The sequence below is a fragment of the Sander lucioperca genome, chromosome 4 (assembly GCF_008315115.2).
Source record: "Sander lucioperca isolate FBNREF2018 chromosome 4, SLUC_FBN_1.2, whole genome shotgun sequence".
Classification (NCBI taxonomy): Eukaryota; Metazoa; Chordata; class Actinopteri; order Perciformes; family Percidae; genus Sander; species Sander lucioperca.
In genome coordinates this window covers 2,802,422-2,814,468 of record NC_050176.1, presented here as the reverse complement: position 1 = coordinate 2,814,468, position 12,047 = coordinate 2,802,422, and the positions used below count along the sequence as shown (strand labels likewise).

The following is a 12,047-nucleotide window of genomic DNA, read 5'->3' as shown; positions in this document are numbered from 1 at the left end:
AAACGCAATACAGTCGCTGCTTTCTAAAACAGGAGGAAAGCTGGCAAAAAAATAGCCGACGCTGTAGATGCGTAAATCACAACGCTTATCAATATCTTCCCCATCAGTCAGGACCAAGATCTGACCATAATTACACTTGTGCACTTTCCATAAACTGCCGTTGCTTTAGCCTAGTATTTCAGTTGCAACCCTGGCAGTGGGAAGCCATCGTGAGAGCAAATAAAATATATAAAAACAAAATTCAAACTGATGTGCGCATTGGCAACATATAGCTCAAGAAGCCGAGCCGATATGTAATTCCCTCCCATTACAATCTATGTATTTCATAAATACACACATCAGGGAATGCTAACGGGGTTGTCGGTTTCTAAATGTTTTAACTTTTATGTGCGCACCCCTTTCTCCCTCTCTCTCTCTGTGCACCGAGCTCCGCCTGATCTTCTAAGAACTGTGACGCCGTTATCAATCGAGTATTGATTGGTCAGTAGGCGGTGCTTTTACACCGGTTGATCTCTGATCTCTAACTTAACCTGCTCCCGACCAGGTTAGACGTTCAGCATAAGTTACCACGGTGATTGAACCCGGTAACAAGTGATCCACCTTCGTGATACAGAAAACCCTGGGTTGAACCTGAAGTTAGCTCATTAACGCCAAATCTTGCTTCGTAGTACAGGCCTCAGGGCTAGGGAACAGGTGAAAGACATCAGGGCGGAGCAAACAATCACAAAGGCGGGAAAACCAAAAGACAGGAAGTAAATCAAGACAACGCATAAGAGAACAGAGAGACTACAAAATAAAACAGGAAATGGAAAACCAACAGAAAACATGAAACCAACTAAACACAGAAACTTGACACTGGACGATATGTGACACATGGCCTTGCAGGAGGCCGGTGTTTATTTCAACCAGACACACAAACTGTCTGATTTCACTAATGAGTTAATTGTGTGTCAAAGTGTGTTTATAATGCACAATCAGTGTTAAGATCAATCTAGGAGGGGCCAAGAGTATACAGAGTTTAATTTCAACTGTTAGGTTCAACCTAATCAGACTTCTCTGACTAACTCAGTAACAATTAGAAAGTAAGGAGACTCTTGCTCCGCCTACTGACCAACCCTCAATTTCTGCCCCACTGGCCACAAGTGTGAAGTAACCCATTTAAAGTTGGTGTGACATATCAAAGTGCAACACTTTAAGGGAGTGAAGTTACAGGGAGTCAATAGGTTAGGTTTTTCTCTTCGAGATTGCTCAAAAAATAATTCCTTCATATTTCCACTTCTTTGACTTTGTCATCGTGTCTACAAGCAGAGGTAAGATTTATTTTGTTTATATATATATATATATATATATACATATTGTTGCATTCATTTTATATAAATCTGGTATTACTGCACTACAAATATGCTAAACCTAGACAACCAATTTTTTTATGCAATGAGAAAAAAAGAAGTAGGAGTTTCAGCAGCTTAACAACATATGCAGATGTTTGAATGCTGGTAATGTTAATACAAAGTCTGTAGATCTTTATTTCAAGATAGAAACTTACTTACAGGGAACTAATTAAAAGGGGACAGATTTTTTTAGTAACCTTATTGAAAAACTCAGTAGCTCTTTCAGAGACTAATACTATTGTTTTGTTTTAATAGTAAGACTTCAGCTGATGAAGCAGATGCAAAGATGGCTGTTAAGTACAGTGCCTCTACAGTGACAAACATGGACATGGACAACATTAAAGTTGGCTATAAGCAACTTTTAGTAGATGACAGCAAGCTCCGGCTTTCAGGTAATAAAATAAGAACTTCATTTCAAATAGGGTTGGCTGATGTGACAATATAAACCATGAGACAATAACAAATTCTCAATCATCAGTTCCCCTCTGCTCCACAAAGCTAAAGCTTTAAACATTTTTCTGCTCACTGATTAAGTTTCACAGCCTCCAACTTTTTTTTTTTTTTTTAAGATTTTTTTTGGGCATTTTCAGCCTTTATTTTTGGCAGGACAGCTGAAGACATGAAAGGGGAGAGAAAGGGGGAATGACATGCAGCAAAGGGCCGCAGGTCGGAGTCGAACCCTGGCCCGCTGCGTCGAGGAGTAAACCTCTATATATGGGCGCCCGCTCTGCCAACTGAGCTATCTGGGCACCCACAGCCTCCACCTTTAATGTTTTAGTTCAGTCTGTCCTCTGTCTCGCTGCCCTCATCAGCAAAAATCAGAAATACTATCCCAACCTTATGTTTGATACAACAACAACTTATTTACCTAAAAGCTACACTTCTGGAACTTGTAAGGGAACCTGCAATAACTGATTTTTCTGGACCACTTGGGGGCAACAGAATAAGAAGTAAATTAAAAAAGTCAACATAATTAAGTTTATATGGTGCAATAAAGTTTATAGGGTGAACATATTAGCAACTATCTGACTTTTTCAGGCCAGTGTTTAATTAATAAGCTGTGTACCTCACTGTGTGGAACTGATTATTCTTGTATGTGTAAGGCAACATCAGGATTAATTTAAACATTGATTTCCTAACTTTGTAAAATGAAATGTAACACATAAATACAACTTGCTAAAACAAATCTTCAATTCCAATTCAAATGAAACATTTTAAATGTAGCAACAAAATGATCAAAACTTAAAAACAGGATTTAAAATGACATTATAGATAATATAAACATAGACATAAACAATTGAACAGATGGCCCAGTGTCACCGATCCAGCTATTTGAGTCAGTAATGGTCTGATATCTGATATCCGTAGCGGATCGTGCATCCGTATAGGCAACCAATGCCTATTCAGTCAGCCAATACAAAGCAACATTGGCATCCATTTGGACTCATTTTAATGGAAACAGCCAGCACCAGGCAGGTAGAAAGATTCTGATAAACCAACTGCACACTACCTGCCCAGCACTATACAGCAGATAGACAAATTTAGTTAAAACAGTGGAGCTTCCGGCAGCTAAAAAGTGTGATATTTCCCTCAGGAGTTGGTGGAGACCAAAAAAAGAGCTAAAAGGAGAGTGAATATTGGACTTATAATAAATAAGTGCCAAATATGTGTTTATATTGAGGCATTGTTGCAAATCACTGAGCAGGACTGATAAATGACATTATGAGATTTATATAATTGTTGCATTAATGTGATGAAGTGTTATGATTGTTCAGTTAGTTGACACTCGAGTTTTGTTTCATAAATCATTACCATTTTCTCAATTTATCGTTAATAGATAAATCAATATAAAACGAAATATACTGCGAAGTAAGATTTTGTCCGCATCACCAAACTCCACCCAACGATTCAGCAACTTTTTTTCAGCCACCATTTTTATAAGTTTGTGGTTTGTTGTACATTATACAAATTATGTGATTTATGTTGGTATATGCAACATGTTGTTTTCAAAATAATAATGGTCAGCACTTGAACGAATGATTTGTATAGTATTTTGCAACATCACTCCATATAGTATTACAGATAAAGAAAATGAACCACAAGTTCCTCAGAACACTTCGTTCATTTTAACTTTCTCTTTCTACTTCTGCTGTTATTCAGTGTATGCACTGAGAAACAGCCCTTTCAAGGCTGCTACAGTGGGTCTTGGGCTGCTGTGTGTTCTCCTGTTGGCTGGGGTCATAGGTCAGAGTGTGCACAGTGAGTCCACCTCTTTGTTTTACTCTGTCAAACATTCCCATGTTTGAGAAAGCTGCCTGATATCATGGTAAAATGACAGATTTCTTTTTACTGATATCCCCTATCTCCTGCAGATCGAAAAGTAGAGGAAGACCATCAGAACAACCTAAAAGCCATGAGTACTGAGAGAGAGAAACTACAGGAGAACCTGAAGACGGTGGCAAAAGATAAAAAGATTCTTGAGGCAGACTTCAATAGGTTACAGCAACGTAACGATCAAGTAACTAAAATGAATGACCGAATCCAGAAAAATAACAATATACTTACCAAAGATTTAAATACACTCCAGGTTAGCCAAAGCCAGTTACAGGCCAGTAATGATGCTGCCACTAAAGAATTAGAACAGCTAAAAGTCAGTAATGACCAGTTACAGACTAATAACAATGCTTTGATTGCCGCCAAAGACTTGTTACAAAAAAATTACGATACAGTGCTCAAACGCAAAAATGAGGCACAGGCCAATTATGAGTCAGTGACCAAAGACAGGGACAATTTACAGAACAAATTCAATAATGTAACCAGAACAAAGGAGCAGTTGCAGATGAGTTACAACGACATGATTAAGAAGGTAGAGCATTTGCAGGACAGATACAACTTCACTACCAATGAGAAAAACACCATAGCAAGCAGTCACCAAAACCTGACGATATCGAAAGACACTCTGCAGGCCACGTACGACCTGCTGGTGACAGCGACAGATAAGTTGCGCGCTTCTTACACATCCTTGGTTCAGGAAAAGAACGAGCTTGAAAGCGGTTGCAAGAATGCAACTGTGGAGAGAGACCTGTTGCAGATGAAAAATGGCAACCTGACTGCTGAGAGAGATGAGCTGCAGGCGGAGCTTGAGAAACTGAAGAAAATAACTTCAGGTAAGCAAAAAGACTTATAGTGCTCATATTATGCTCATTTTCAGGTTCATAATTGTATTTAGAGGTTATATAAGAATAGGTTTACACGGTTTGATTTTCAAAAAACACCATATTTTTGTTGTACTGCACATTGCTGCAGCTCCTCTTTTCACCCTGTGTGTTGAGCTCTCTGTTTTAGCTACAGAATGAGGCATCTCACTTCTATTGCATCTTTGTAGGGAGTCGCACATGCACAGTACCTAGGTAAGGACTACTAGCTAGTCAGAAGCAGAGTATTAGAGCATGCCACACTAGCAGCTAGGCGAGCATTATAACTTGTGTTACAAAGTGATGCACTTTCGTCATGGAAGTAAAGGCTGGACTACAATAGAGCTGTTTGGAGCAGTTTGTGAACAGTGTTTTCTGTTGGAGATGGTAAGTCCCTTTGGGGTGGACTTTGGGCTTTTTCAGTTTGTAAACCTAGTATGTGAACAAAAAAGATAATACAATAAAGGAAAGGGAAAAAGCCAAAAAGCATAATATGAGCACTTTAAGACAAAAAGTAGATATTGACATGCACATAATATTCCGGTTTTTGCCCTTATTCCAAAAAAAAGACAATATTCTGACTAAGCTGTTTACATGGCTAATGGAAGTGAATATTCCACTAATGTTCCCGTTTACATGCAGCCGTGCAAAATAGGGTACTTTAATAGTTTTCCACTGGTGGGGGACTTGTTTGACCGTGCAAACAAAGCAGTGCTAATTCAGGTCTTCAAACACTGTCTTGAAAAGGTTGGCGTTGCGATGTTTGTGCATCTTCAAAAACCTGTTGATATCCACGTCTTTAATAAAGTTAAACCCTTGTGTTGTCTTCCATTCGACCATGCATCATCCTCCCTGGTCAAAACTGATACAACTTTTTCTTTTTTTCTTATTTTTTTGTCTCTTTTGGCACTTTTTCAATGTTTTTGACACTTTTTTGACGTTTAACGCTTCTTTTTACTACCGTGTATAAACACCACTAACACAAACTCATTACTGGATTTACACTTATTTTTGGAATTCATGGTCAATAAACCTCATTTACAGGAAATTATACCTAATCCTTGTTAAAGAAAAGCAGAAATTATGATTTTTTTTAGACTAATATTAAAGGAAGGATAATCACAGAATGGCATATGTCAACGTTCAGTCGAGATACTGTTTAAAAAAATAAATAAAAAAATTCAAATGCTAAAAAAATTTAACAAAACACACAAAATTCAATGAAAGTATAGATTTTTGTTGCACTTGAGAACCGTTGTATGGAATGATTCATGATATTTTTGGGTAATCAAAATTAGGTAGTTAAAAAGAAACCCCTATTTCTGATATAGACATTTAGACAACGGGTCAAATTTGACCCAAAGACAACACAAGGGTTAAAAGTCTGTGTGTTTGTGTGTTGGGCATGCATCTCTACCTTGCAAACTGTTGGTTAGTTGGTTTGTGTACAACAACCATAGCAACGCAAAGAACTTGCAATAAGCCGTAAACAGGAAAGAGGCTGTAAACTGCGGTAAAAACCCAGATTGAGACGCATATTCCAAATGCGCTGTACACATGTCCAAAGAATGCCTCTAAAACCAGAATAATACCGGCATATCCCACGTTTTAATCGGAAAATGCGAAATTCTGAAAAAGGCGAAATATGCTGTTTACATGACCTGTATCAAATTCAGAATATTGTCCTATTCAGAATAATAGTGGAATATTGGTGTGCATGTAAACGTACTCATTGAGTATATTGCATATTGCAAAATGTCTTCTCCCGTGGCTGAAAGTTCTGTTAGCCATGCCATCCGATGAAATTGAAAACCCAAACTCCAAACCTTTTTTTACCACAGACAAACCATCACTTTAAAAATATACACCAACTAAATACTTGTGAATATTTTGCAGTTTCAGCTAGGAAGTGCCCCACTGGCTGGACCAGGTTCGAGTACAGCTGCTACTTCACCTCAGTTGGCAAGAAAAACTGGACTCGGAGCAGAGAATACTGTCAAAGCAAAGGCGCAGACCTGGCAATCATAAAAAGCCAAGAGGAAAGGGTTTGTGCATATCTGCATGATTGTACGTGCATGTGTCACCATAGAAATGGCCATGAACGCTCCATGAATCACCTTCTTCAGGGCATTTTACTTCTTCGAAGCTTCACTATATATGATATTTTCACGTTACTAATGGATCAGTTGACCATGTATAATGTGAAAAGGGGTCACTTGTAGTGTTAAAGCCACAAATAATTATTACCCGACTCTGCAGCTCCACAAAGCCTTTTAGCATCTTTCTGCTCATAGTTTTGACTTTACAAGCTGCAACTTTACTCTTTTGGTTCAAGTCTCCTCAAACACAAACACAAACATTTTTTAAACAATACAGTTTTCAATCACCTATTCATTTATGAAGAACATAACTTGAAAGGTACACTACTGGAACTAAGTTAGAGCTGCATTAACCCTGAGTCCAAACTACATGTTTAATGTCATATTGAATATCTCCAGATCAATACAGTGCAATTACTTACTTTTTCGTAGCAGAGAAATGCACTATTTCAACGAGGTCCTCCATGCAATTGTAGACCATCCAGAAGCTGTTTAATCCATCATGGAATTACAGTGTCTGTCATGTTTGTAAAATAAACAAATCATTATGAATCCAAAAATTAAGTCACGTAATCTCCCATATATCCGTAACACTTCAAACTAACCACGTCCTGTGTTTTTAGCCTAATAGCTAATACCAGAACTTTTCCAAAGAGAGCTTATGTGCGATCGTAGCCCTTCCAGAAGCTTTTCATCCAGCCTGAAACTTCAGGGACTTATCAGAGACTTTGCACAATTATTCCAGAACGATAAATCCACAACTGAACAGCTACTTAGTCATCTTTCACATGAAAGAGCAATCTTTTACTGTTACCCACCACCATTTTGGCTGCTTGGCTTGCTGTCTTGACTGATGGCTGTGTCGACCAATCACATGTAGTCATGTCAGGAGACAGGCAGCCAGTAGATAACCCTAACCTGATACAAGCAGGAGGGCCTTGTGAGTGTATTGCAGACAGACACAGGCAGGTCATTCAGGCAGCCCTGGATGTGTCAATGAATGTGATTTGGCCTCCTGATGTCTCAAAGCAGACAGAAAATGCATTGGAGATGACACAACTAACTTTTTGGATAAAAGCGTATGGACTTTTTTGGGGGGGGAAATATAAATAGTTTCATATTTATGTTAGTTACTGGGTTTATTTTTGTTTCCCCTTATTGCCAATATTTCAGATAACAATTTCCAAAAATCCTACTTTAGTATTGTTCTCTGTGTAATTACAATACATTTCTATGAGATTTTATTTCCGTTTAGTTTTTCTTTTGACTTGACTTGAATTTATAGTCATATAATAATTTATACATTTACGTGACCTCCCTGCATACATATCCAGATAGCCCAGGTTGCCCTGAAAAACATGTTATCTATAACTTGATTGTGCATAAAAGGGATGAGGATATATAAGCATTAATACATAAGGAAGCCAGGCGAACCAAAGATTGAAAAAAATAGCTTAGACCTTGGGGCCAGTATTCCACAGCCACAATATTGACATAACCCCATAAAGTGTATACGGTGAAACATTTTATACATAGCAAACTCAGTATTTGGTCTCCACCAACATTGAGGGAAATATCACTACTATGTTTACTAGCTTGCTGCAAAATCATTTCATCCATTGTTAATAAAGAAATATTGCAGCTTTAGGCCATTTGTTCTGCTCAAACCCAAATAATAACTGCATTCATGACATCGTGAACTTTTGTGTAAGAAACCTGAGCAAAAACTTAATGTTTTGTTTGTTTCCTTATAGCGCTTCATCAATGGCTTGTATTCCAGTGATAAAGAAGTCTGGATTGGATTGACTGATGAAGGAGTAGAAGGGCATTGGGTATGGGTAGATGGGACAACACTGACCACAGCGTAAGAAACTAAACTCATCTCTTAGAACCTGTAAGGACAGGATAAAGCAGTATTTATTGTCATGTTGGATGTCTCTCCTTGTCCGGCAGGTACTGGGATAAAGGCCAGCCCAACAGCTACAGCGGGAGGAACCAGGACTGTGTGGAGTTCTGGCATCGTGCAACAGGGTACGGCGACTGGAATGACGAGAACTGTAACATAGAACAATATTTTATCTGTGAGATGTAGTTTTCCTGTACAGAGAGACGTTTGGCTAGCCATGCTGGCCACTGTCTGGTACTAATGATCATTATGCAATATCAGTGGCAATTTTATATGACAAATTTACACACAATGACACACAGCATTGCCAACCGCTAAAGCCTGAAATGTGTTTTGTGATGAGTATTGCATTATCAAGTTAAATTTAGCAGATGGCCTATCTTGTGCTGGAGCAAACTATCTTGGTGATGTGGAACCAGCTGGCGTCAAAGGGGACTAACATATCTGTACATACTGTAGAAATAATTATTTTAGCGGCATAACTCATTTATGGAGTTTAATCGAAAAATGTGTCTTCTGGCTCCAGGCCTTGGTCTGCCAACAGCTAAAAGAGAGGCAAACATGGTGAAAGTGAGAGATTCACACATAACCCAATATATATTAACAACCATTAACTATTTAAGTTAACACGTGAAAAAAGGCTGCTTACGTTTTAACTGAAATGTTTTTTGTTGTTGCTTATTTTCTTTTCTTATAAACACATTTTATATATTGATTCATGTAAACACATAATGAGTGATTTAAATAAAAGAATTCACCTTGTGCCACTAGTGGATCACACTCATGTAGTTTGTCAGTATGCTCCAGTAATTTGGATGGTTGCCCCATTTCTATAACATGACTAGGTCAAAACCTAATATGTGGCTGGTCAATGTGCTAAATTGTGGCCAAATTGTTACACAGACAGTAGGGGCATCGAAATTAATCTTTTGCATCAATGCACCGCGATACGGACGTGGATGATTCTGCATTTCTGATGATGCAGTGACAGACCATAATCAATTATTGACTACTGATGTTGCTTGTTGATTTTCCACTCGCTGCTTTTTTTGTTTATGCATTTTGTCTGTTGTCTGTTGTGTTCAGACTTCGCTACATTCAGGAAGTGTCTTCTTCATGAGTAGATATAATAAAAAGGGAATTTCATATATGTCTGACTGCTTAAATTTGGCGATGAAAACCATGTGTAGTAATTAGTGCTGTCAGTTAAACGCGTTATTAACGGCTTTAACGCAAACCCATTTTAACGGCGTCAATTTTTTTATCGCGAGATTAATGTTATTTTTGGCCTAGCAAACTTTGTAGTTTTTTTCACATGCTGTTGCAACAACTAGTAACGTTAGAAAAACAAACCAACAGGCACGCTGCACACACATGTTTGGGCTTGCAAGCCGGCCAAAGAGTAGTGCATACCTGCAAACTAGTCGCTTTTCGGCGAAAATCGCCGTTTTGAATGGGAAAATGTCATCCACGTGAATCGTGTAGATCCGAATAGTTTTTATTTGGGGGGGGGGGGGGGGGGGGCCGAGACCCACTGCTAATACGGCACCGGTGCCTTAATGACCGTTATCTACCGGACCGAATAGCAACGCAGATTTCGGTGCCACTGAAATGCCTGCGCTTCTCTCTGATGCTCCGAAAACGGATGTTAGAGGGAACTGAAACATCGCCGCACTGGACGCTAGTCAACACTACCCTTAGCAGCAGGTAACGTTAGCCTACCGTTAGCTAGCAGTTAGAGTAATCACGGTTAAAATGCTAAAATACCCTTTTCCCATCCAGTGGTTGTTTTCGCCGTTTTGTGTTCCTTTTTTTTTAGATCAACTTTTTATTTTTTTATATTTTTGAACATACAGAAAAGATAAATTCAATTGAACAAGGTGCTCCTTTTTTAAATATATATATATATATATATATATATATATATATATATATATATATATATATATATATATATATATCTTTTGGTTCAGGCAATCTTTTCGGTTTAAAAGTATATCATGTTGATAAGAGCATTAAAATGAGAAAAAATAATGGGACAAAAAGAAATCAAGAGACATTTAGAATAGATAAAAATGTTGATTAACTGCGATTAATTGCGAGTTAACTCTGACATTAATGTGATTAATCGCGATGAAATATTTTAATCGTTTGTTAGGTGACGCATTGTAATGCATCGTGATATCGATTCGTCAGTGACGGATAGTCAGTGGTAGTGCCAATGTGAATGGATATTAAATGTCCATCTGCAATTGTCTGTAGTTGTCCCAGTAATAGTTGCTCTTAGTGTACCGAAGTAGCATAATATCACATGACCCCGTTAAGGTACGTTTAGGTCAAAAAATTTTACAAGAAGAAAAAAAATACTTCCCAGTCATATCTTAAGACGTTTGATTTGAAAGAAAACTCATGACGCAGATTACACTCAGTAATATATTAGTAAATGGTGGAGTTTATTAATTAGTCAGTATATAATACAGTTTGTACAAGGTGACACATGATGTATAAGGTATCAGCATGACAAAGTACAAGGACGCATGATCACTATTTCTGCCAGTGTGACTATAGATTTTTAGGGTATTTCATCTTTCCTTTGTTCTCTTTGTGTTGGATAAAGGATATGTCACATACTGTACTTTCATTCTACAACCAGGATTTCGAAAAATGTACTTAAGATCTGATGGTCAAATCTGATCAAACTAGTCCCGATCAAGCAGCTGAGTTTTTAAATGTTAAACTGTCAATAATTAAATACCCAAATATGTTTTTTTAAACATGAGAGGATCACCAGCTACAGCATTGCACAATAAACCAGTAAAACACTACAAAGAGCATGAGTCCCATAGCCATGAATCCTACACGTTCCTCTTCAGACCGCCTTCGCATTAGCCGAAGAGTGTGTTCTCATTTCTCTGAGTGCTGTAGGTGTTCCTTCCATTACCTTCCTCCTTCATTCCTTTTGGAAGACTAAATGAAATGTTTCACCTAGTGTGCACACTAGTTTATTAACAAACACTTTAATTATAATGTCAGTCACGCACACACACCAAATGTTCTTACATATTTACAATAATCACCATCTATTAACTATAATAAATTGGATTTAGGAGCTTTTTAATTTCGGTGAAAACTGGAGATGTGGGGTTTGAGAGAAGTGGACATTTCCGAGGCAGGAAAAGTCTAATAAAAGACATTATTGTGTCGCATTGTGGAAAATGTAGGATCTTTATCTTGCCGTGCATAATGAGCTTCTTCCATAACTGGTGGGCAAACATGCTAGCACGTCCCTGTTAGAAAGTAAATGCCATAAACATATTCTTTGTAAATCTTTATAATTATTCAGCGAAAGAAACATGCCTGCCTTATGCACATTCCGAATTTTCTCCAAAACTTTCCATTTTCAGCATGCATCTTGGGAGCTCAGAGGTTGTTGTTGTTTTTGTTTTCTGGAGCGAAG

At 37.9% G+C, this 12,047-nt stretch overlaps 1 protein-coding gene across 5 annotated transcripts; it reads left to right on the top strand.

Annotated features, from left to right (window-relative positions):
* Positions 1-1,150: 1,150 nt before the first annotated feature.
* Positions 1,151-9,360, top strand: LOC116039603 (C-type lectin domain family 4 member M-like). 5 transcript variants are annotated; one of them, XM_036000646.1, is made up of 7 exons: positions 1,151-1,310; positions 1,667-1,783; positions 3,552-3,650; positions 3,764-4,558; positions 6,488-6,630; positions 8,439-8,548; positions 8,638-9,360. In XM_036000646.1, the coding sequence occupies exons 2-7, from the start codon at positions 1,678-1,680 to the stop codon at positions 8,774-8,776; spliced, it is 1,392 nt and encodes a 463-aa protein (XP_035856539.1). In that variant the 5' UTR covers positions 1,151-1,310; positions 1,667-1,677; the 3' UTR covers positions 8,777-9,360. The 5 variants fall into 5 exon arrangements, with proteins under 5 accessions (XP_035856539.1, XP_031140370.1, XP_031140368.1 ...); XM_031284510.2 differs by having other exon boundaries at positions 1,152-1,310; positions 1,670-1,783; positions 6,482-6,630; XM_031284508.2 differs by having other exon boundaries at positions 1,152-1,310; positions 6,482-6,630.
* The last annotated feature ends 2,687 nt before the right edge of the window (positions 9,361-12,047 follow it).